Source organism: Bicyclus anynana, chromosome 19 (genome assembly GCF_947172395.1).
Source record: "Bicyclus anynana chromosome 19, ilBicAnyn1.1, whole genome shotgun sequence".
Taxonomy (NCBI): domain Eukaryota; kingdom Metazoa; phylum Arthropoda; class Insecta; order Lepidoptera; family Nymphalidae; genus Bicyclus; species Bicyclus anynana.
In genome coordinates, this window is record NC_069101.1 from 15,397,676 (window position 1) to 15,423,544 (window position 25,869).

The 25,869-nt window shown below is 47.1% G+C and overlaps 2 protein-coding genes across 9 annotated transcripts; both read left to right on the forward strand.

Annotated features, from left to right (window-relative positions):
- Positions 1-25: 25 nt before the first annotated feature.
- LOC112052247 (ring canal kelch homolog) lies at positions 26-5,122 on the forward strand. 2 transcript variants are annotated; one of them, XR_008251848.1, is made up of 3 exons: positions 26-483; positions 2,468-4,339; positions 4,985-5,097. XR_008251848.1 is itself a non-coding variant. In XM_052887535.1 (3 exons), exons 1-2 carry the CDS (start codon positions 446-448, stop codon positions 4,275-4,277), a joined length of 1,848 nt encoding a protein of 615 aa, XP_052743495.1. In that variant the 5' UTR covers positions 28-445; the 3' UTR covers positions 4,278-4,310; positions 4,985-5,122. The 2 variants fall into 2 exon arrangements, 1 of the variants encoding a protein (XP_052743495.1); XM_052887535.1 differs by having other exon boundaries at positions 28-483; positions 2,468-4,310; positions 4,985-5,122.
- Positions 5,123-8,856: 3,734 nt separating this feature from the next.
- Positions 8,857-22,540, forward strand: LOC112052254 (calpain-A-like). 7 transcript variants are annotated; one of them, XM_052887576.1, is made up of 8 exons: positions 8,957-9,357; positions 10,157-10,378; positions 15,060-15,108; positions 15,184-15,283; positions 15,573-16,034; positions 19,098-20,340; positions 20,409-20,464; positions 21,125-21,301. In XM_052887576.1, exons 2-8 carry the CDS (start codon positions 10,336-10,338, stop codon positions 21,149-21,151), a joined length of 1,980 nt encoding a protein of 659 aa, XP_052743536.1. In that variant the 5' UTR covers positions 8,957-9,357; positions 10,157-10,335; the 3' UTR covers positions 21,152-21,301. The 7 variants fall into 7 exon arrangements, with proteins under 7 accessions (XP_052743537.1, XP_052743534.1, XP_052743536.1 ...); XM_052887572.1 differs by having other exon boundaries at positions 8,972-9,357; positions 10,285-10,378; positions 20,409-20,477; positions 21,125-22,540; XM_052887571.1 differs by having other exon boundaries at positions 8,979-9,357; positions 20,409-20,477; positions 21,125-22,540.
- The last annotated feature ends 3,329 nt before the right edge of the window (positions 22,541-25,869 follow it).

The window sequence follows — 25,869 nt, forward strand, 5'->3', positions numbered from 1 at the left end:
TATCTAAGGCTCAGATACATAGTATCTATTCTGTGGCTCAGACTAATCTTTTGAGAGTTTAATTACAAATTCGTCTGAGGACTCATTAAAGAGCTAGAATCCATTGTCGGAAAACTTGTTAAAAAAACAACTGTCATTACTTTACTCATTTACTGTCAAAATAAAAAATTGTTTTGGAATTTGGATTTTGGAATCTTGGAAAGGCGTCCTTTTCGTAAAGGCGTACATTGTGATTTATTTATTTGTTGACGATTTAACTTTTTGATGAAATTATGAATTAATGAAATTTGTTGCTTCATGATAGGGACTCGTGCTTGTGTGTGTGACATGATGTTTTAATTCAAAACAAGTGAGTTATAGTGAGTGTGCTGTGCTGAGTGCTGGGAGTTGAGACCTGTGCTGGGTCTGCAGGCGGTGAGCGCGCGCGGGTGATGCTGTGAGCGCCATGGACGCGCAGGGCGACGCGGAGCGGGAGCGCGCTGCGTGAGTGACATGTGCAAGCTAACAGCTGATATTGTATCCATTACCCCAATTACTCTATCCTAATACACTGTCTTGCCAATGTGACTCAATATGACAAGTCATTGGTAATTAATGTGTGCTAGGTCTGCCCTACTGTGAGGAGCAATGCCTTGCTGCTACTGGCTGCTAATGCTGTGAAGTTATAACTTTAGAAGTTTACAAGACTTTTGTGTCTGCTGACTGCATGATTGTGTTGCTTTGGGATTATTTTAGAAAATATTATTTGCCAAATCTTTTTTTAATATCCCCATTTACTTCCAATAAGTGGGAAACAACTATATTAGAAGTGCATGACAACAGTTCAGTGGGTGTACATTGAACCTGTGACCCTGCGGTGGTCCGCCTGGCTGCTACGCTGTGAAGCTGTTGAGACTTCCATTATTTTGAAAATGTAAAGTTTGAGATTAAGGCATATGTCATGGCCAAATCTTAGAATCGATTATTTCATAATGCATAAAATTTATTAATGTTGGTCCTTCGGTATGTTAGTCTCCCACGGCACAATAAGCTCCACCAGTACTATTTGCTTCGTTTATTTGGAAAACAAGAAAATGTCTGGTCTAGATCTTGAAATAGCGACATCTGCTGGGATTTCATAATTACATATCCATTAATAAAGTACAATCAGGTGCAGAACCTAGGATTGAGTAATGTTTATAAGACAATTTTGTTATTGAACCTGCTTTGACTATGTTAATATTTTGTTTTGTATTTGTTGTCAATCCTTTTTGAGCTCTAGCTACTGACAGGCTTAAAGCTTCACATATAATTTGAAGTACTCTATCATGTCAATGAGAGTATAGACCCTGACGAGAAGTACCTTGCATCCAACCAACAAGTGCCCTGCTGTTCCTATTGCCTCACCACAAGTATTGCAATATTTTTCAGTGGCTTTCCCCCACCATACTGAGTTGCCATGATCTGTGAGAGTCATTTGAAAGGCATTAAGATAGAATTTCAATAAGGCAGGAGACCAGTCATATAGCAAGGCACACCACTAGTGCTACAGGGATGCAGATTGCATGACGCAGGGATTTCTAAATTCATTGTGTGCACTTTGTAACTGTCATTTTCATCCTGTTGTAATAAGGATTTTACTATGTCTCCCTTATCCTGAGACTTTGCTGATCAAAAACTGTTGTGAGCCCTGAATAGATAAATTAGAAAAATCCGAAAGAATAAATATGGCTTGGTCACACTAAGGATTTTGTGAAAACTATTGAACTTAGTTTTAGATAATTAGGTGTGGATCTACCTTTTGTGTATTATCCATTAATTACATAAACCTTCCTCTTGAATCACTCTTTCTATTGCTGAAAACTGCATTATGTGAATAGTTTCAATATCTAAGTAAACAGGCAGTGGAAGTGACTTAATTATAATTATACGATGTACCTACTGCTTTCAGTGGTGGACCCATAACAATTATTCACGACTCAATCTATCCAAATAAGTACAAAACTTCTCACAACTTTTGACGGCCTCCGTGGCGCAGTGGTATGCGCGGTGGATTTACAAAACGGAGGTCCTGGGTTTGATTTGATTTTTTAGGCCTTTCCTTGTTGTAGAGAATTTAACATGCTAAAAAAAATATTACCAATTATTTTATCAGATAAATATTTTACGAGATATATCGTAAAAACCATTTTGACCCTTGAAATCAAGATGGCGGCCGTGGGACAAGGATGACGACCCCACAAACTCGGTTTTAGCTTTACACTGATAGTAGGGGGGCTACATAGCAAAAAAATAAAATTGCATTCTCTAAAAAACTCAACCCCAAATTTTTTTAAACTTTTCAATGGACTAATATTGACACAGAATGACTGGGGCTCGCGCAGCGCTTTGACAACGTCGGCGGCGTCTTTGTACTAAGTACTTAGTACTGACGTCAGCATTAGCTGATACAGCTGGCAGTCGGGCCACGGACTCTGTCTGTGCACAGGGCGGGCGCGGGCGCGGAAGCGTGCGAGGGCGACGAGCGCGCGCGCCACAGCCTGGTGCGCTGCGCGTCGCAGTCGTCGTTGGACGAGTCGTCGCAGCGGCGCGGCGCCGACGCGGACGCGGGCGCGGGCGCGGCGCACGCGGCGGCGCTGCTGGGCGCGCTGGCGCGGCTGCGGCGCGACGAGCTGCTGTGCGACGTGCGGCTGCAGGCCGAGGGCGCCGCGCCGCTGCCCGCGCACCGCGCCGTGCTGGCGGCCGGCTCGCCCTACTTCCGCGCCATGTTCACGCAGTTCGACGAGCGCACGCAGCCGCTGGTGCTCATCCGCGGCGTGGAGCCGGCGGCGCTGGCGGCCGTGCTGGACTACGTGTACGAGCCCGCGTCGCTGCGCGTCAGCGAGCGCAACGTGCAGAGCGTGCTGGCGGCCGCGTCGCTGCTGCAGGTGCCGGGCGCGCGCGCCGCCGCCTGCGCCTTCCTCGCCGCCGCGCTGGCGCCCGACAACGCGCTGGGCATCCGCGCCTTCGCCGACCTGCACGCCTGCAGCGAGCTGGCCGACGCCGCCGCGCGCTTCGTGGAGCGCCGCTTCGTCGAGGTGCTGGACGCCGAGGAGTTCCTGGCGCTGGACGCCGACGCGCTGGGCGCGCTGCTGGACAGCGACCGCCTGGCCGTGCCCGACGAGGAGGTGGTGCTGGACGCCGTGCTGCGCTGGATGCGCCACGACCCCGAGGCGCGGCGCGCGCGGCTGGGCGCGCTGCTGGAGCACGTGCGCCTGCCGCTGCTGCCGCAGGACGCGCTGGTGGCGCGCGCCGCCGCCGAGCCGCTGGCCAGCGCCGAGCTGCGCGTCAAGGACCTGGTCATCGAGGCGCTGTCCTTCCACCTGCTCCGACCCGAGCGCCGCGCCGCCGCCGCCGCCGCGTGCGCGCGCGCCCGTCCGCGCCAGCCGCCGCGCGCGCCGCGGGCGCTGCTGGCGGTGGGCGGGCAGGCGCCCAAGGCCATCCGCGACGTGGAGGCCTTCGACCTGGACGGCGGGCGCTGGCGCGCGGCCGCCGAGCTGCCGTCGCGCCGCTGCCGCGCGGGGCTGGCGGCCGTGGGCGGGCGCCTGTACGCCGTGGGCGGCTTCGACGGCACCCTGCGCGTGCGCAGCGTGGACGTGTACGACGTGGCCACCGACTCGTGGGCGCCGGGCCCGCCGCTGGGCGCGCGCCGCTCCACGCTGGGCGTGGCCGTGATCGGCAGCGTGATCTACGCCGTGGGCGGCTTCGACGGCGCCGCCGGGCTGAGCTCGGCCGAGGCGCTGGACGTGCGCGAGGGCGCGTGGCGGCCCGTGGCCGGCATGAGCTCGCGCCGCTCGTCCGTGGGCGTGGGCGTGCTGGACGGGCGGCTGTACGCCGTGGGCGGCTACGACGGCGCGTCGCGCCAGTGCCTGCAGTCCGTGGAGCGCTACGACCCGGCCGCCGACGCGTGGGAGCCGGTGGCGGACATGGCGGCGCGGCGCTCGGGCGCGGGCGTGGGCGTGGCGGGCGGCGCGCTGTTCGCCGTGGGCGGGCACGACGGGCCGGCCGTGCGCCGCTCGGTGGAGCGCTTCCGGCCGGGCGAGGGCTGGGGCGCGGCGCCGCCCATGGCGCACGCGCGGCGCAACGCGGGCGTGGCGGCGCACCACGGGCGCCTGTACGTGGTGGGCGGCGACGACGGCGCCGCCAACCTGGCCAGCGTGGAGGTGTTCGACCCGGCGGCCGAGCAGTGGTCGCTGCTGGGCGCCGCCATGCAGGTGCCGCGCTCGTACGCCGGCGTGGCCGTGGTGGAGCGCGCCTGACCCGAGCGCGCCGCCGGCGCCGAGCGGCAGCAGGTGAGTACAGCACAGCGTGGCGCGTGGAGGTTTGTAAGTTTGTAACATTTCTCCATTGCATATAATTTAAATCAATATATGGAGACTTTAAGTACCTTTTAAAGTTCTACAAAAAAGTCAGCGACAATATGTATCTTGTATATTTTAGCAGATATAGTTAGTGTTCCTAAGGACTCGAGCCCTTTAGCCCTGATGTTCAGGACTCTTGAGTCTTTTTTAGAACTCGGCGATTGGAGAGTCTTAACAAGACTCGACTCGTAAAAAAGGCTCGAGCTCTTTTTTAGACCCGAGTCCTATTTCAGGGCCTAATGTTTTGTAGTCGTAGCTTAAACTCTGGTCTTCTGGATTAAGATTAGCCTTTTTATTGGAACGAAGTCTTTTTCTTGCAGTTTGTGTGTTTCTTTGCGGTTTATTTTTCTTGCAGTGAGTTTTCCTGCACCGATTTCGTTCAAAATTTATATTTGGGCATTGCATGAATGACGAAAACAGATTCTGAATTAAAAATTAAGAAAAGGCCGCCATTTTGAAATTTCGTATTACTGCATTCTTCCGATTTCTTTCAAAATTGATATCTAGGCATTGCATGATGGGCAAAAACCGAAAGTGAGCCGAATATTAGTTGATAATGATGATAGATTTGGTGCGTGTAATGACGTGCGACTGGCCGTCCGCAGGACGAGGAAAATGTGTACGAGAGCGTGCGCGCGGAGGACGCGGACGCGGAGGCGGGCGCGGGCGCGGGCGCGGAGGCGGGCGCGGGGCGCGGCGCGGCGTACTGGTGGTGGCGCGTGGCCCCGCCGTGCCGCCGCCACGGGCGCGCGCAGACGCTGGAGTTCAACTCGCGGCCGGCGGCGGGCGCGGGCGCGGGCGCGGCGGCGGGCGCGGGCGCGGGCGCGCAGGGCACGGTGCCGCGCGCGCGCCGCGTGCTGCGCGTGGCGGTGGCGGCGCGCGCGGCGCTGTCGGCGTCGTGCGGCACCATCGACGCGCCGCCGCCCTGCGTGCTGCTGCTGCCGGGCTGGCGGCGCGCGCCCGCCGCCTCGCGCTCCTACCACCTGCTGCCCGAGAGCCAGCGCGCGCACGTGGCGCGCTGCCCGCCCGCGTGCTGCGAGGCGGACGAGGCGGACGAGGCCGACGAGCCGGACGAGGCGGACGAGGCCGAGGAGGACGCGTGGCACCGGCGCGCCGCGCGCCCGCCGCGCCGCGACCGCGACGACGACTCGCTGCGGCCCGACTGAGCGCGTGCGCGGCGCCAAGTCCGTCAATGTTCACATGTGTGCTATCCACTATTGACAATGATGGGAAGTCGTCGATTAGCGTAAGCTCGTAGTGCACTCATAAACACACATTCCACGTGACGCGGACGTTATTTCATTTTATAACTATGTATATGTATAATAAGGACTAAGCAGTGTAAGCAGTCGCCGACGGAGTGTCACTGTGGACACTTGTACTCCGTATTGCGCAGACACTTGGCGCAGTGCGAGCGACGTATGAGTATGTTGTATGCAAGTGTTAGTTCGTAGTGAGACGTGTAGACGACCTCGACGCGACCGGCGCTGAGTGTCGACTCAATGTGTAGTAGATACGAGTACGCACTTCGTAATATCGGCATAGCGTTTGGATTGGTGTTAGGCTTCGGCCGTGGCTAGTTATCACCCTACCGGCGAAGACGTACCGCCAAGCGATTTAGCGTTCTGGTACGATGTCGTGTAGAAAACCAAAAGGGATGTGGATTTCCATCATCCATTGCGTCATCCTTTACCATCAGGTGAGATTGTTGCCGAGGGCAAAGTTGTAAAAAAAACTCCAATCGTTTTCAGTCGACTGTTGCGGAAAATATTTATAGATACTTAAAGTAAAAGTTCGTTTTGATAAAAGTCCCTGCAGCGTATCCGTGACGTCACGCCGCTCGCAGCCGACACGTTTCTTTATTGTTGTAACATGATTATATGATGATAATAGTTCTTACATAATGTTAATAGCCTAATAAATGATTTCTCTTGACTGCTGACTTTTATTTTCTTACATACTTCTGTGGTAGTGCCAGTAGCGGCGCTATAGGTAATATTACATTTACACACTGACACTAAACGATAATATTACATTTACACACTGACACTAAACGATAATATTACATTTACACACTGACACTAAACGATAATATTACATTTACACACTGACACTAAACGATAATATTACATTTACACACTGACACTAAACGATAATATTACATTTACACACTGACACTAAACGATAATATTACATTTACACACTGACACTAAACGATAATATTACATTTACACACTGACACTAAACGATAATATTACATTTACACACTGACACTAAACGATAATATTACATTTACACACTGACACTAAACGATAATATTACATTTACACACTGACACTAAACGATAATATTACATTTACACACTGACACTAAACGATAATATTACATTTAAATTAAAAACAGACTTGCATTGATATACTACATAATAGAACTACGCTAAACAAATAAAAGGTATTTCAATAAATTGAGCAACAATATACCTAAAATTAAAATATTAAAAAAAAATAATATTCATCTCTACCTATACTGTTCTGCACTGTTCGTACATTGAAGATATTTTGAAAATTATTGTTGGAAGGCATTACGTATACATACATACGATACGATATCGATACTGAAGCCAAAAATGTATTTCTTTTATTTTTTGTCTGCTTTCCTGTTGACCGGGACAGTCGGGGATCACGCTGAAACTACTGAACGGATTTAAATGAAATTTGACACGATTTAAAATCAGGATGGGTGAAATAGGGGTTGAACGTTTCTATGGAAAGTCGTTAATTTTTCAAATTAAAGACTTTCCAAATTCATAAAAACGTAATTAGAACTCGAAATTGCATGCTAATTCCGTTCCCGTCTGGGGGGCACCGGAGATGACCGAGCGAGAGAAAAATGGGCACATTAAAGTTAAAGCTATTTCAAAATCTGTGCCTTTAAATTGATCTTATTTGTTACATTATTTATTTATATCTACGGTATGTAATGTTTTTGTAATTCGCTTAAGGATACAGGGGAGGGCTCAGGACGTCAAGGATCCTTGATCCGACACTGAATGAGGTGCTAGTGTTACCGTCGACCACCAAGAGCACCTCAAAGATGACTCAACGACTACTTCGACAACAGACGGAGCAGTTTTGGCAGAACGGCATCAACCAACTGGTTGAATGTACCTACTAATACATCTACCGACCACCTGTAGGTAGGTATATATAATGCATGTATCTGCAAATACATAAATTGATTGATTGATTGAAAGGTGAGAGAGAGATCGTAAACAGCACCAGAATACCTACAAGGTACATCATATTGTATTTGTTGGTTTTTGTTCTAATAAATATTTTATATAAAAACTCTACGAACTTATTTAAGTAGGTATCAAGTTATTCATTATTTTCCTCCCCTCAATCTCCGTACCTACTACTGAAACTAAAAATTTAATACTAGGAATTTATAACTTAGCTTAGTTTCTTTTTGCATTTTTTTTAATCTATACTTATAATAAATCTGTAGAGAGGTCAATTCTGTACATGAAATATATTTCCAAAATAACTATCAGGGGGTGATTAGTGGTCGATACTGATGCCAAAAATGCAATCAGTAAAATTTTTGTCTGTCTGTCTGTCTGTATGTTCTTTATAGAAACAAAAACTACTCGACGAATTTTAACGAAACTTGGTACAATTATTCTTCATACTCCTGGGCAGGTTATAGTATACTTTTCATTACGCTACAATCAATAGGAGCAGAACAGTGAAACAGTTCCGTCGCCGTCGCGTAGTAGGGTACGGGTAAAGTAAGGGTAGGGTAGGATTAGGGTAGGGGTACGTGTATGTAGGGTTTTACCGCACGAAGTCGCGGGCGTCCGCTATAATAAAAATAAATCTATGTCGAAAGTTCGTTCTCCGTTGGTTTTCCTACCTAATTAGTTGACCTCAGTTTGTCGTACTGTGTGAGATAGGCAGTACTGGCAGGCCCAAGTGTGGCACACGCTGTACACAGAACACTTACGTAACGTAACGGTGACCAAGTCTGACAAACACCCGTTACCCGCTCGGTGGGGTAAATCAGTACTCATGGAAAAACTACTTTTATTCTCTATCTGAGCCGTGATAGCCCAGTGGATATGACCTCTGCCTCCAATTCCGGAGGGTGTGGGTTCGAATCCGCACAGGGGTATGCACTTACATTTTTTCAGTTATGTGCATTTTAAAAACATCGTGAGGAAACCTGCATACCAGAGAATTTTCTTAATTCTCTGCGTGTGTGAAGTTTGCCAATCCGCATTGGGCCAGCGTGGTGGACTATTGACCTAACCCCTCTCATTCTGAGAGGAGACTCGAGCTCAGCAGTGAGCCGCACATGGGTTGATAATGATGATGATCCATTACTTTGCCGCTTATGAACTGGCCTTCTTTTCTTTTCTCCAAGATTGAAGGTAACATCTGAATTAATAAACTTTATAATGAGAAATGTGTCATATCGTTGGTCGCGGCCACGGATCGTCGACACGAGCGAGCTCGTCGTGCCGGCGCTCGCGGAGTGAAGTCATCAGCCACCATGTGTGTAGCGCGCGCACGAGCGACGCATGCAAATGCGCCCGCGTGCGTGCTGCAGGAAGTAGGCTGCGCGCGCGCAGGCGGGCGGCGGGCGCAGTGACGGCTGGCGAGGCGCGCGCGCCGCACGCACACACGCCCCCCGTCCCGCGCCGCACAACGGTACGCGCCGGCCGAGTGCTGACGGTGTCACCGGGTCACGCCTCCCTACATGTAGTGCACGCAGTGTTACCGCTCCATTGTAGGCGCGAGTGTCTGAGTGTCGGCGTAACGTTCGTTGGATTTGTTCCGTCTGCCAGCGTCGCGAGCGCGGTGTGAACACTGGCTCTCTGTACGGTCACATTTACATGGAACATATTGTAAAGAGAGACGGGGCGCGCTGATGTTAGCCTGCGTCAGCGACTAAGACATTAAGTATCTAGATCTAGGTGAGCGAATGCCTATAACTTTATAGTTAAAACATCGTACACGCGCTGCGCGTTCGTCAGTCTCGCTAACGACAGTGCTTCGCACAAAAGGCAATTTCTGCTTTACGGGGCTATGCCAATTACCACCTACCACAATGCATGTGACGAGTGTCTCACGGTCTCACCTCTTGCCTCGTGATCGTGACACACTTCCGTACGAACAGATCATCCCTTTTAATTACGTTCTATGACATAGATTTGCTCTTGTTTACTTACAATAAGTACGGAGGTAAATACATTGTGTGTCCAAAGGGTACTGACTGTCTGTAGCTCTTAGATTTGAATAAACTTATTTTCTTTCTTTCTTTCTTTCAAACCTATTTTTTTGAATATTCAATACTAAGTTAGCCTTTGACTGCGATCTCAATCTCACCTTATGTGAAGTGACGATGCAGTCTAAGATGGAAGCGAACTTATTTATTTACTAAAGAGGTAAATACAAGTTCTTTCTACTTAAAGAAACCAACTAGTGACAACATGCACTGCCCACCCTCAGTAGGCCTGACATGCGACCAACGAGATGTTAGTGAAGAGAAATATAAAAATGTCAACCAATAGATATAAGACTAGGACAACTCCGCCGCCTGTTCACGAGATATAAGTCGTTCGCATGCAAGGCCTCAGGACTCATTACGAATCTGTATTGGAGGAGTTTTCCATTTCGCTCAATTTGTACCTACGTAGATATAGTGCCTGCCAAAGTTATAAACCTTGTGCACGCCACTGCGGATTGACTCTGAACTGATCAATAATTCACCAGCGGCTGCGAAGTGCGAGTACCGCGGCGGCTTAACTTTCACTGCTCACGCTCGAGCGCCGCCGCTCGCGGTAATGAACTTCCTCGGCGGCAGTCTGCTGCAGCCTGCGCCTGCGCGCCGTGTGTTGCAGGAGGCGGCGCGAGGCATGGGCTGACGGCGCGCCGCTGAGCCGCACCGCACCATGAAGAAGTTCATGCGGCCGCGCCCCGCCGACCCGTGCGCCAGTGAGTGCCGCTCAGTGCTGTGCAACATTCCGCTTGTGATAAAATCTCGCTCGCTCTCGGACCTAACGAATCACTCTCGCGTTTGCTCAGCTGCTCGGCCCCGCCGCCGGCCGCTGTCCAAACATCGCGACATTGGCTCGCTCGGGGCGCGCGTGAGCGTGACGCGGGCGCCGGCGAAAGCGTCAAGTATCTTCACTTGTAACCGACTCCGATAAATACTTAGTTTTCTGTCCCTCGTGTTAATGTTCGAGAGGTCTGCGATCCCAATGACAGAGCCATCGACCGGGCCGGGACCGGGTTGTCGAACACGAGACGATACACAGCTGTACTGAAGCCATACTCGACGTGCACTGGTTGTGGTTACACACAAATCAGAAATGAAGAACCCATGGCATTTTATAACTTATTTTAAATTATATACCTATTGTTTTTTTATTAAATGTTATTCAATATTACATCCTACTAATATTATAAACGCGAAAGTTTGTATGGATGTTTGTTACTCTTTAACGCCGCAACTACTGAATCGATTTGGCTGAAATTTGGAATGGAAATAGATTTTACTCGGGAGTAACATATAGGCTACTTCCCTAATCCCGGAAAAAACCATAGTTCTGAGGGATTTGTGAAAAAGTAAATTGAACGCGGACGAAGTCGCGGGCGTCCGCTAGTTTTGATATAAGTGCCGTAAGTTGAAAACTACAGCCGAGGAGATATTGCAAGTTTGAGCCGAAGGCGAGAGCTACAGTAAGGAAGCAAAGGCTGTAATTATTACCAAAACGCACGTATGTACGACGTTTTATAACACACTAGCGGACGCCCGCGATTTCATCCGAGTGAAATTTAGTTTTTCAAAAATCCCTCGGGAACCATAGAGTAACAAAAATCCAAACAAACATCCATACAATCATCCATACAAACATCCATACAATCATCCATACAAACATCCATAGCAACTTTCGCATTTGTAATATTAGTAGGATTTGCGATTCATTTGCATCTTTGCCTGTTTTCCTCATGATAGCGAAGTGCCGGCGTTTTTTTAGGCTAATGCACCAAAAATATCCATGATTACTAATTTTATCTATACTAATATTATAAAGAGGTAAAGTTTGTAAGTTTGTAACAATTCTTTGAAATGGGGTAATCTTCGGAACTACTGGTCCGATTTTAAAAATTCTTTCACCAGTAGAATGCTACGTTATCGGGGAGTGCTACTGAGTTATCGCGGGTTTTCTCTTACAGGTCGGACCGAAAACTTACTTATTCGCATGCGCTGCCTCAACCATTGCGTATAACTGAAATAAATGTATGGAGGCTTTTTGAACCTTTAAAAGTTCTACAAAAAAATCCGCGACACCATATATCTATCTTTTATATTTTAGCAGATATAGTACCTTTAGTACTTTAATAAATTATTTAAATTTTAAACTAAGGTTTACGTCATTATTTACACAACTAAAGTTAAATCCTTATCAAAATAAATTATTTAATAATCAAAAAAATATTATAGAGATAAGATTTGCCCTTTACAGTATATTAATTAGTTATATAGTTTCGGAGATAATGCAAAATTTCTGAAAGTCGCAGAAATGCCGCTATATGACACCCCGCGGCTTCAATTACGTGGTTCCCGTTCCCGTGTGAATATGACACTCGCAAATAATGTGGCTTTCTATTAGTAAAAGAATTTTCCAAATCGGTCCAGTAGATCCAGAGATTACCACCGACAACCACACAAACTTTACCTCTTTATAGTATTAGCATAGAAGTCGCTTGGGAAATTATAGTCTTTTGGTCATTGCACCACACACAAAAGGCTGGACCAATTTTACTGAAGGGATAGGATAGGGGTAGGAAAGGGGTAGGATAGAGGTAGGGTAGGGGTAATTTAGGGAAAGTGTAGGGTAGGGTAGGGTAGGGTACGGATAAGGTAGGGATAGTGTAGGGTAGGGGCAAGGTAGAGGTAGGGGAAGGATATGGAACGTATAGGGTAGGGGAGGAGTAGGATAGGGGTAGGGTAGGGTAAGGTAGGGTAGGGGGTAGGGTACGGGTAGGGTAGGGGTAAGTTAGGGGTAGGGAAGGGTTAGGGTTAGCGGTAGGGTAGGATAGGGTATGGATAGGTTACGGGTAGGGTTAGGGTAGGGGTAAGGTGGGGGAAGGGTAGGGTTAGCGTTAGCGGTAGGGTAGGAGTAAGGTAGGGGTAGGGTAGGGTAGCGTAGGATAGGTTTACGAGCAGGGTAAGGTAGGGGTATAGAAGTTTACATAAATTTTTACGCGGACGAAGTCGCGGGCGTCCGCTACTACATAGTTACTAATAAAGTAAATTAATATTTTTGTTTTTCTGTTAGATACAGATAAATGGTTGTCATTTATTGTCAAAATTATTGAAATGAAAATGGTCTAAGGAAAGAATTAAATTATCTCACAAAGGTAATTTTATTCATAAAATGTTGAGCACTTTTCTGACATAAAAACTCTTTGCCTAGATTTAAAAAAGTACCGTTCGTTTTTAGGCGAATGATAAAGGTTTCATATTACATTACGGCACATGTGCGTAATGAGATACATTATGATATTGAAATTGCTGAAATAAGCGATACTTTACGAGCAAATCTATATCTATACTCTATACTAATATATAAAGAGGTAAAGTTTGTAAGTTTGTAAGTTTGTCACATTTTTTAAATGGGGTAATCTTCGGAACTACTGGTCCGATTTCAAAAATTCTTTCACCAGTAGAATGCTACATTATCGGGGAGTGCTATAGGCTATATTTTATATTAGTATGTACAGTTTTTGTCATACAGGTCGGACCGAAAATCCTCTTAAGCAGACTTATTCGCATGCGCTGCCTTAACCATTGTGTAAAATTGAAATTAATGTATAGAGGCTTTATGTATCTTAAAAAGGTCTACAAAAAAGTCCGGGACACCATCTACCTATCTTCTATATATTAGTAGATATAGTACCTTTTGTGTTTTAAAAATTATTAATTTTATATACTTAGGTTTGCGTCATTATTTTTGCTACTTAACTTAAATCCTTATCAAATTAATAATCACAAGGATATTATGGAGATATAATTTGCTCTTTATAGTATGTTAATTAGTTAAATAGGTTCGGAGATAATACAAAGTATAGTAATAAGGCCGCCTTTGCATGCTAAGTTTAATTTATGTTTTCTAATGTTTCAATTTATAATTGTATTTTTGTGTGCAATAAAGTATTTCTTCTTCTTCTTCTGCAAAATTTCTAAAAGACGCAGAAATTCCGCTACATGACGCCCCACGCTTGCAATTACGTAGTTCCCGTTCCTGTGTGAATATGGGAATCAAACATAGCCTATGACACTCGCAAATAACGTAGCTTTCTATTGGTAAATCAATCTTTCAAATCGGTCCAGTAGATCCAAAGATTATAATTTTAGCATAGAAGTCTCTATTTTCCTTTGTCATCGCACCACGCTCATAGGGCTGGACCGATTTTACTAAGGGTAGGGGTAAGGTAGGGAAGGTATAGGGTAGGGTAGGGTAGGGTACAGGTAGGGTAAGGGTTGTGTAAGGGTAGGGTAGGGGTAAAGGTAGGGTAGAGGTAGGGTGGGGTAGGGCAGGGTAGGGGAGTGTATGCCTAGGTTAGGGGTAGGGTAGGGGTAGGGCCTACCCCTATCCTAGGGGTAGGGAAAGGGAAGATTACGGGTAGGGTAGGGTACGGGTAGGGTAGGGGTAGGATATAGTTAGGGTACGGGTAGGGTAGGAGTAGGGTAGAGGTAGGAGATCGAAAATGAAGCCTATTTTCTATTTTTTGTCTGTCTGTTTGCCTTTTTTTTGACCGGGCATCACGCTGAAACTACAGAATGAATTGAAATGATACTTAAGACGATTTGAGACCATAATACGTAGAAGGATAATAGGATACTTTTTGTCGCAAAAACAAAATCAGAAATGGGTGAAGTAGGGGTAGAAAATTTGTACGGAAAGTTGTTAATTTTTCTAGGTACATTTGTAAATGTAAAATGATAAGTGGACTATTTATTAGGTATAAGTTATAAAACTTGCAAAATAGAATGTGAAATAGGGGTTGAAAGTTGACATCGATTTTTACGCGGACGAAGTCGCGGGCGTCCGATAGTGTGTTATAAAAAGGTCGTTGTTATAAAGTATATTATTAGCTTAGAAGCTTAGAACGCTTTTCAAATTTATTTTCATCAAATTAAGTACAAGTTAAATTATTATTAGGTGTGTAATGACTACCAATTTATACCTTAATTTTTTGTTGATAAACAGTGCACATCCAGCATGGCTTATGTATTAAGTGTAGTCATCGGTGAATTTGTCCCCTTTCCCGCTGCTCACCTTGACCCGACACAATCGCCCTTTGTGTCGGCGGCGGCGGCGGCGGCAGTGGGAACCGCTGACAATGGGAACGGCTGCCGGCAGCGCAGCGCAGCGCAGCCAGCCCGCGGCGGCGCCGGCGCGACCGTTACGCGAGCGTTCGCGCCGCTTCACGCACGTCGCGCACCTTCGTCAACTCATTAGAGCGCGCTCATTTTCACGCTTCTTAAGGAGCTAGCGAAGGTCCGCGACCTCGTGTGCGGAATTCATTATAAGTCGAGAGAGAAAGGAATGTCCGGTAGTTGCGAGATGTCGACAGAGCTGTGGAACATTGAATAATGTTGCAGACGGCGGAGGCGCGCCGCGCGACGCCGAGCGGCGCTCGTCGCTCAGCAGGTGAGGCGGGCGTCGGCAGGGGCGGCGGCAGCTGGCAGTGCGAACGGTTGAACTCGAACGTGTTGTTGTCCGCAGCTCGGGCGGCTCGCCCGCCCCCGCGCTGTGGGAGGACCCCGAGTTCCCCGTCGCCGCCGCCGGCCTGTGCGAGCGCCGCACGCGCTGGCTGCGCCCGCACGTGAGTGTCGCCCGGCCAGCCAGCCGTGGGCGCCTGTGGGCACCCCAGCACAGCCGTGGGCGCCTGTGGGCACCGCCGAGCTCGCGGCCCTGGACACCAATCTTTTTGTTGTTGTATTGTTAACAAAAATTGTTATTTAGCTAAACTAGCTCCCAAATGAATCCTATCGGATTGAATTGGCTAGCTAATAGAACGCCCAGGCCAGAGTGAAGATCAGTATTATTTACGGGATAACCTGTATAGTGTATACACCTATTATTACCGCGGGCCTCACTCGTCGCTGTCGCAGGAGCTGTGCGCGCGCCCGCGCTTCCTGGGCGACTCGGGCGCGGGCGGCGAGCAGGCGGCGCGCTGGCGCGTGGCGCCGGGCGAGGCGGGCGACGCCGCGCTGTGCCGCGCCGCCGCCGCGCTGGCGCTCACGCCCGCGCTGCTGGCGCGCGTGGCCCAGCCGCAGAGCTTCCGCGCCGCCGCCGGCTACCGCGGCCGCTTCCGCTTCCGCTTCTGGGTGTTCGGCGAGTGGCGCGACGTGCTCGTGGACGACCGGCTGCCCGCCCGCGGCGCGCGCCTGCTGGCCAGCCGCGGCGCGCCCGACGACTTCACGCTGCCGCTGCTCGAGAAGGCGTACGCCAAGCTGCTCGGCGGCTACGCGCGCCTGCGCGCCGGCGACGCTGCCGACGCGCTGCGGGCGCTCACGGGCGCCGCGGTGCAGTCCTTCGCGCCGCCGCGCCAGCCGCGCGCGCTGCTGCTGCAGGTCAGTGGCGGATCCAGGATTTTGATTTGGGGGCTTGACCCGTGTGTCGGTCGGGCTACACACGTGTAGGCTTTCGTAGATTGAATTATCACATTTAGCTTATGTTTCAAAAGACTCGAGACTTCTAGCTCTTTTTAGGGTTCTGTAGTCCACAAGGAAAGGATGTCACTGTAAATCCAATCTTGTAATACATGGCGGACTAAATTTTTTATGTAAGTAGGTACTCCAATATTGTAGGTATCAAATGAAAGGGCTTGCTTAAATCATAAATCATAAATCATTTATTGCCAGAATGTGGTCATATACAGATATTGTTACATTTTAATGTTCCTACACAATCTGCCTCATAGGCGTGCAAGCCGAGTACATTATTATAATTTTTATTTACTAATATTAGAACTGTCAATCATTTATAATGTCATTTCATAAATTAAAGTCATATAACAAACATAATAAAATAAAATTAAACCAAAGTAATATTGTCAAAACATTAAGTATACATTTACATGTTATTAATATAAAATAATTTGTCATTAAGGAACTCTGCTACTGTGTAATATCCCTTATTTAAGAGTATTTTAACCATTCTTCCTTTGAATTGCATAGCATCTAACCTTTTCAAACTCTCTGGAATATGGTTGTATATCCGTATGGCCATACAATATGTGTTATTTTTAAATATATTTACTCTCTGCCTTGGCACTACAAGTTTATTTTTGTATCTGTTAGAACGTGCCATAATGTCTTCCATATTAAAGAAATTATTTCTATGTTTATGGACAAAGACAGAGAGCTCCAGAATATAAAGGCATGGCAAAGGAAGAATCTTCTCACTTTTAAACAATGGTTTACATGACTGTAGAGGATCTGCTCCACATATACACCGTATACATTTTTTCTGGATTCTAAAGACTTTTATGAAATCAACCGAATTGCCCCATAAGATAAGTCCGTAGCGTAAGAGAGAGGAGACATATCCATGGTAAGCATTGAGTGCTGCCTCTTTTGAAGTAACCCTTTTAAGTTTATACAGAACATACACAAATCTGTCCAATTTATTACATAAGTAGTTAATGTGCTGTTTCCAATTACAAAATGTATCTAATACTACTCCTAGAAATATAGTGTGATCTACCTGTTCAATACTCATATTATTGCATTTGATATTAATGTTTATGGGTGAACTATTATATGTCAGAAATTGCATGTATTTAGTCTTACTAATGTTTAATGATAAGTTATTTTGACTCAACCAATCAACAATATTTTTTAAACTGTCATTGACTTCCTGTTCAAAAGTATGTTTATTCTTGCATTGTATTATTAGAGTTGTATCATCCGCAAACTGAACAAGTTTACATCCCACTGCGTCAGACAAGTCATTAACATATAATAGAAATAATAGTGGCCCTAGTATACTTCCCTGTGGTACACCATACTTGTTTATCTGATAATTAGATTTATAACATTTTCTCACATTGCCACAGATTTTGTATATTTGAACACACTGTTGTCTATTACTTAAATAGCTTTGAAACCATTGATGAGCATTACCTCTTATACCATACCTAAAAAGCTTATTTAATAACGTTTTGTGACAGACGAGATCAAATGCTTTAGACATATCCAAGAAGATACAAGCTATTGGAATGTTATTGTTCAAACTTTCAGTAATTAATTTTGTCAGAGTAAAACAAGCGAGTGACGTTGAACTATTTCTCAAAAACCCAAATTGCTGGGGATTTAGTAATTTATGTTTCAAAATGAATTCATATATTCTTTTATACATCACTTTTTCAAAAACTTTGGCAATGATGGGTATAAGAGTTATAGGTCTATAGTTGTTAAGTTCTTTTAAAGAGCCTTTTTTATGCACTGGCTTAATAATTGAATATTTGAGTTGGGATGGAAATTCACCCTGTAAAATTGAATTATTGATTATATGAGTCAGAGGTAACGCTAGATTTTTAGCACAAGCTTTAATCAACTTAGTATTTAGTTTAGAGAAGCTCGAAAATAAAATTAACGTCACTTTTCAAATTCAATATAGTGGACTTCTTTCACAATGCGGGCTAAGTATTTTATGAATTTCTGCAATATGGATATCAAATGAAAGGGCTTGCTAAGTGTAACTCGAAAATTAATGCCACGTTACTCTAAATCCAATATGGCGGCTTTCTAAACATGGCAGACTAAGTTTTTTATGCTTAGCTAGAATATGGGTATCATATTGTAATGGGCTTGCTGGGAATAACTCGAAACTAAAAGTGACGTCACTTGAAATTTAATGTGGCGGACTTATTGTACATAGAGGAGCTAAGTATATTATGCACTTCTACATTATGGATATAAAATGTATGTATGTAACTCGAAAAATTATAGTGATTTCTATAGATTGCCGATTAAGTTGTATATTGTGCTTGCTTAGAGCAGCGTGATAAATAACCAAGTCACTCTGTGGGTTGAACATACAGCCGACAACAGGTCAATCTGTCTCACGGACTTCACTGGTTATCATGTGCTCTTTAGTAGAACAAAAGTTCTCCGTCTCCTATAAAAATGATTGAGGAGATTCGAAATTGAATGTAGATAGTTTTAGAAAAAATTGAAGGCCCGCTCGCAAAAATTGCAAAGTTATAATCAATTAACTAAAAATAAAAAAAGGATTCGGTTTTTTACTTGTAACTCAAAAACTATTTAAGATATTTCCAATTTGACAAAAGATTCGAAAATAATAGGAAATTTTCTAAGAAAGACTGCGACTTTTGAAGTCTGGGCAAATATTTATTCAACTAAATATTGCGCTAATAATGGGGTTCTGCCGGTCACTGAAACACGGGCATATTTTTAGTTTTTAACCGACTTCCAAAAAGGAGGAGGTTCTACGTTCGGCTGTATGTATGTTTTTCGAGTTTAAAAACTTAACATTTGAAAAAAATACGAGTACGAGAGGTACCTATCATAATTTTATTTAAAGATTTTTCACGGGAGGACTTAGATAATTTTGTGGGGGGCTAGAGCCCCCTAGCCCCCCCCCCCCCCCTGTATCCGCTAGTGCTGCAGGTGCTGCTGGCGGCCGTGCCGCGCTCCACGCTGTTGCTGGCGGGCGCGGCGGCGGACGGGGGCGGGCTGCTGGCGCGCCAGGCCTACTGCGTGACGGGGCTGGCACGCGTGCGCGGCGCGCCCGACGACTGCGCCGTGCTGCTGCGCCTGCGCGCGCCCGGCGCCCGCGGCGAGTGGACGGGCGCCTGGGCGCGCGACTCGCCGCAGCGGCGCGCGCTGCCCGCCGCCGACCGCGAGCTGCTCGAGCGCCGCGCTGCCGCGCCCGGCACCTTCTGGATGCCGCTGGGCGACTTCGCGCGCGCCTTCGCGCGGCTCGAGCTGGCGCACGTGGGGCCGGACGACTGGTTGCGCGAGCCCGCGCTGCACGCCAAGCGGCCGTGGCGCGCCGTGCTGGCGCGGCGGCGCTGGCGGCGCGGCGTGAGCGCGGGCGGGCCGCCGGGCGCGCCCACGGCGCACGCCAACCCGCACTTCGTGCTGCGCGTGCCGCCCGCCGACGGCCCGTGCCACGTGGTGGTGTCGGTGGCGCAGGAGCGCGCGCGCCGGCCGCTGGGCGTGGGGTTCGCCGTGTACGCGCTGGCCGACGACGCCGCGCCGCGCCGCGCGCGCCCGCCACAGCGCGCGCTGGACGTGACGCACTGCTCGCGCGCGCCGGAGGTGGCCACGTTCTTCACGCTGCCGCCGGGGCAGTACCTGGTGGTGCCGCACGCGCACCGCGCGCACGCCGAGGCCGCCTTCCTGCTGCGCGTGCTGACGGACGAGCGCACCGACGTGTGGGAGCTGAACGACGACAACGCGCTGCAGGCGCCGGACGCGGCGGGCGCGGCGGAGCCGGCGGTGCGCGCGGCGGCGGCGGCGCTGGCGGGCGCGGACGCGGCGCGCGAGCTGGACGCGGCGGCGCTGCGCGCGCGGCTGCGGCGTGTGTGGCGGCGCGTGCTGCCGGCGCGGCCGTCGGCCGAGCTGTGCCGCGCGCTGGTGGCGCTGTGCGACGGCGCGCTGGGCGGGCGCGCGCGCGCGGGCGAGCTGGCGGCGCTGGCGGCGCGGCTGGCGCTGTGGCGCGCGGCGCTGCGCTCGCTGGGCGCGCGGCGCCGGCTGAGCTCGTACCGGCTGCGCGAGCTGCTGGCGGCGTGCGGCGCGAGCGCGTCCAACAAGGTGCTGGAGGCGCTGGTGCTGCGCTACGCGCGCGGCGCCGCGCTGGACGCCGACGCGTGCATGGTGGCGCTGGCGCGGCTGCACCTGGCGCACGGTACGTGGCGCCGTGCTGTGCCGTGCTCGGCTCGCTCGCCCGCACACTAACGCTCCGTCCTGTTACAGAGCGGTTCCGCAGCCTGGACTCGAAGCTCAAGTCGAACCCGCTGTCGCTGGAAGAGGTGCGCCGCACTCGTAAATATCCTCACTACTCGTATGATTTATTTACTAAAACTTTGAGCCCTCAATATGATTGTTTCCAATTATCAGATAGTAACTCGTATCTTACCTACCTGCCTACATAGTAGGTACCAAACCAATTCAATTTTGAGGTAACCAATACCTCAAAATTGAAAAATTTTGAATTGGCTGAAAATAAACAAATATACTAAACTAGCTAAAATCCCGCGGTTTCACCCGCATGGATCCACTCACTGAGAATACGGGGACAACACCACAAACTTGACCTCTTTACCTATAGTAGGTATACATATGCAGCAATGAGCATATCATCTTATTAACTAAAGAGAAACAACATTAACTAATTACTAATCAACAATGCTTAGCTAACTACTACTTAGTTTGTTAATCGTTAACGCATCGAGAAAAGAGGTATAAATCACAAAGTAGGTAGTAATAAGTATTTATATACAATTTAAAAAACTGTCATTATCCCTGTTACTCTCCTGATAATGGTAAAGTATTGGTTTTTTCTTCAGTAGTTTTCGAGCTTATCGTAAATAGACAATCAGACAGGCAAGTTTAATAGAAAGGATGCTAAACATACAAAATGACATCGTTCTCGTCGTAGTCACAGCCGTTTGTCTCATGTCTGCTCACAGATGATCCTGATGACAATCTACTCATGACGAGCAGGGGAAGACGAACCAAAGGAGAGGACGAGCCGCAGGGGAGGACGAGCCGCAGGGGAGGACGAGCCGCAGGGGAGGACGAGCCGCAGGGGAGGACGAGCCGCAGGGGAGGACGAGCCGCAGGGGAGGACGAGCCGCAGGGGAGGACGAGCCGCAGGAGAGGACGAGCCGCAGGGGAGGACGAGCCGCAGGGGAGGACGAGCCGCAGGAGAGGACGAGCCGCAGGGGAGGACGAGCCGCAGAAAGTTATTTAAATTATTCGTTACAGTTGTTGTTGATTTTATTTAAAGTTTACGTGTAGGTGTGCGTGTATCTGTAATGTATATCATTATTTGTTAGTTAACGAGTCGACGGCGAGCTGCGATGTTTAAGATATCAATTATATTTATTAAGTGAAGTAGCGCTTCCGCGTACCGAACGGTGACGTCATCACGCCTGCAGGTCTTGCGTCATCATCCGCATCATCCGCATCAGCGCTCCAGTTCAATAAAGAGTAATTGTCCGATCAGTTTAAACATTTGAGGGTACATTCATTCCCAAAAGCTGACAATTGGGTAAAAACGTTTATTGTCCACAAAACAACGTCTTTTTCAACTTTGACCTTTAGTTTTTTTTCTAGGTACCGGAACGACGAGGACTTTTAAAATTTATTTATGATTATGTTTTAAACAAATTAACCAACTTTCAGCTTCATGGGAATTGATTTTGCTTTACATTATATATTTTAGGTAATAACTTGACTGGGCTATAATTTCTTGTATATATTCTTGCATTGCTCTTTCCTAACTTTATTAGGTGTACTGCGTTAGAAACAAAGATGGACGGGATGGATATAAGGTAACTTGAGGAAAATGTAGGATCCTGATTGTGACGTCACCGTTAACGGAATGTGGTATCTACCTACGCCTAATTATTATTATTTCAAAGTTAAACACAATATACCTACCTCTACCAAAGACAGAATGGAACATCGAGCGCATGTACTTAACAAATAATAAAAACAAATTAGGGGAAGATAAAATAGTCGCAGTTGTTCTTTCCGTGCAATATTTGTTCAAAGTGTTATTAGTTAGTACCTAGTTAAGTAGATAAATATTTATATAATACTTAGTATAGGTATTAATAGAATAATTTGAAAACACTTGGTGCTCGTTGGTGCTGAATTAGTTAAGAAACTTATGTTACGAGTAAGTAAGTACTATGCTAAGAATAATAATTGTGATAATACTTAAGACCGAATGATGTACCAAATATTCGTAGCTAGTAACTGATAGGTAGGTACTAGAAAGCTGCGGCTTCTCCACGCGGGCGTATCTTTTTTTCGGCTCAGGCTCAGACTTTATCAACATTCATTAAAATAAATATTGTTGCAATTGCATATTAAAACTGAAGCTTTATTATTCCTGTTACCCTGGTATCCTGGTATCCTGGTAGTTGGTACCCTGTTCCTGTACTAGGTACATAAATGTTACAAATTCCCAGATTATGGATGGTGTTAACATTACATAAATTATTATAAAAAGGAGGTATTTGTATAAAGTCTTTATGAAACTGATACATACATACATAGTATGAATCTTACTACATTCATGGTGTTTGCCGTTTGGTGACTTCACACTTGGGCAAAGTAGGTAGGTAATAGTAGATTGTTATACAAGGGGCTAAAAAAAACCATTTTAAACGAGGTATTTGTTAGGGCGAGGTATTTTTTAGAAACCGAGTTTATAATGGGCTTAGCCCCGCGTGTTACACAATACTTTTCACTACGATTGCGAGAAAATAAAATAACTCGGTACAGTATTCAATGTTTTATTTTATTTGAAAATTAAAATGTAGGTACAAAATGCTACAACTTTGGATGTTTCGGGGAGATGCTTTTACCCGGTAACTTAATTTCCGACTACAGTAACGTTGAATAATGAGTATGACTGTATAAGGGGTAAACATGTTAGATAGTTGTATAAAAAACACCATGCGAAAGTTGTAAGTAAGAATGCACTAGTTGTTCTTTTCTCCACTTACAAAATTTTTCGTAAGTAGGTGTTTAATTTTCTCTTTTTTGATCCATCTCCAAATTAGGGTCACCATTCTCACTAGATGAAGACATAATAATGTTGCGAAACATGTAAAATTACGGTCACAAATTCACAGTAAATTCATTGAAAAATATCAAGTAATTAATTTTATTTTCATTTTTAAGAAGCCACCACACAGGAAATGGACCTGGATGAGCCCCGATGGTTCCACGAAAAATGAGATTGACTTCATCTTGTCTACCAGACGGCAAATATTCAACGATGTTTCTGTGATCCATAGGGTGAAAACCAGTAGCGATCACCGAATGGTTAGAGGCACATTGAATATCAACGTTCAGCTGGAACGGTATCGACTGGTGAAGTCTACGCTCCGACCTACTCGTGCCCATATCCAAAACCCCGAGTCCTTTCAACTAGAACTGCAGAACCGCTTTGATTGCCTAGCAAATTGCGAAACTGTGGACGATCTGAACAACAGGTTCGTGGAAACTGTCCATTCCGTTGGGTCTAAGTTCTATAAGACCCACCGTACGAAAATAACCAAAAAGTTCTCAGACCATACACTTAAACTCATGGAAGAGAGGCAAGAAATGAGATTGCAGTCTTCAGCAGATGCGTCAAAATACCGACAAATCAGTAGACAGATCTCTAAGTCGCAAACCAGCGACTTGCGAAACTTCAATACCGAGCGTATTAAAAATGCGATTGAAAACAATCGAGGCTCAAAAGTTTTCGCCAGAGATCTGTCTATTGGACAGAGGCAGCTGACGCGTTTGAAGACCGAGCACGGTAATCTGATTTCTTCCAAGTCCGAGTTATTAAGTGAGGTCGAGAAGTTCTATGGACAGCTATACACGACTACTCAGCAGCCTGTTAACAACTTGGCTAAGGACCCCAGAGCCAAGTTGACCCGACACTATACCAAAGATATCCCGGACGTCAGCCTATACGAGATTAGTGTGGCTCTCAAACACCTGAAGAACAATAAGGCGCCAGGTGAGGACGGAATCACAGCAGAACTCCTGAAAGCGGGTGGAAAACCGATACTTAAAGTCCTTCAGCGATTGTTCAATTCCGTCATTCACGAGGGCACGACGCCTGAGGCGTGGCATAGGAGCGTGGTGGTTCTGTTCTTCAAAAAAGGTGACAACACCTTGCTGAAGAATTACAGACCCATCTCGCTGCTAAGCCATGTTTACAAATTGTTCTCGAGAGTCATTACGAATCGTCTCGCTAATAGGTTTGACGACTTCCAGCCTCCCGAACAAGCCGGTTTCCGAAAAGGCTTTAGTACCATAGACCACATCCATACGCTGCGGCAGGTTATACAGAAGACTCACGAGTATAACCAGCCACTTTGCTTAGCGTTTGTGGACTATGAGAAAGCCTTCGATTCGGTGGAAACCTGGGCTGTGCTAAGGTCATTGCAGAGATGCCGAATTGATTACAGGTATATCCAAGCGTTGAAGGGCTTGTACGAAAACGCCACTATGTCAGTCCGTATTCAGGATCAGACTACGAGGCCAATCCAGTTGCAGCGAGGAGTGCGTCAGGGAGATGTGATCTCTCCGAAGCTATTTACCGCCGCATTGGAAGACGTCTTTAAGCTTCTGGACTGGGGCGGACTGGGCATCAACATCAATGGCGAGTACATAACTCAACTGCGGTTCGCGGACGATGTAGTCATCATGGCACAGACTCTGGATGACCTTAGTACCATGGTCAATGACCTCAGCAGCGTTTCTCAACAGGTGGGCCTGAAAATGAACATGGGCAAAACAAAAATAATGTGTAATGCTCATGTATCGCTCCTATAGTTGAGAACGCTGCACTCGAAATTGTAGACGAATACGTATACCTAGGACATATGATCCAGTTAGGTAGGTCCAATTTCGAGAAAGAGGTGAACCGTCGAATCCAACTCGGCTGGGCTGCATTCGGGAAACTTCGCGACATCTTTTCGTCCGAAATTCCTCAGTGCCTGAAGACAAAAGTCTTCGAACAGTGCGTGTTGCCAGTGATGACCTATGGTTCCGAGACTTGGTCGCTAACTATGGGCCTCATAAGAAGGCTCAGAGTCACACAGCGGGCGATGGAACGAGCTATGTTAGGAGTATCTCTGCGTGATCGAATCAGAAATGAGGAGATCCGCAGTAGAACCAAAGTCACCGACATAGCTCAACGAGTTGCGAAGCTGAAGTGGCAATGGGCGGGGCACATAGTTCGAAGAGCCGATGGACGTTGGGGTCCCAAAGTGCTAGAATGGCGACCCCGCACTAGTAAGCGCAGTGTTGGCCGACCCCCCACCAGGTGGACTGACGACATCAAGCGAGTCGCAGGGATTCGCTGGATGCAGGTGGATCAGTATCGTGATGTTTGGAAGTCCCTACAAAAGACCTATGTCCTGCAGTGGACGTCCATCGGCTGATATGATGATGATGATGATGATGTTTTATGTTTGGCTATTTTACTTTTGCTTTAAGTTACTTACTAAAATTAATAACCTTTGAGTTTAGTTGTGAAATTAACAGTTTCCTTTTATTTTTTAACTAATTCCTAGTGTATATTGTTGTTTTTTTTTCTCTTTCTCTGTTTTTAATTTGTGTAAATTTATGTTAATTAATTTTTTTAACTTTTTTTAACACTTAATTTTTAATTGTTAGTACGACCTACACTTTA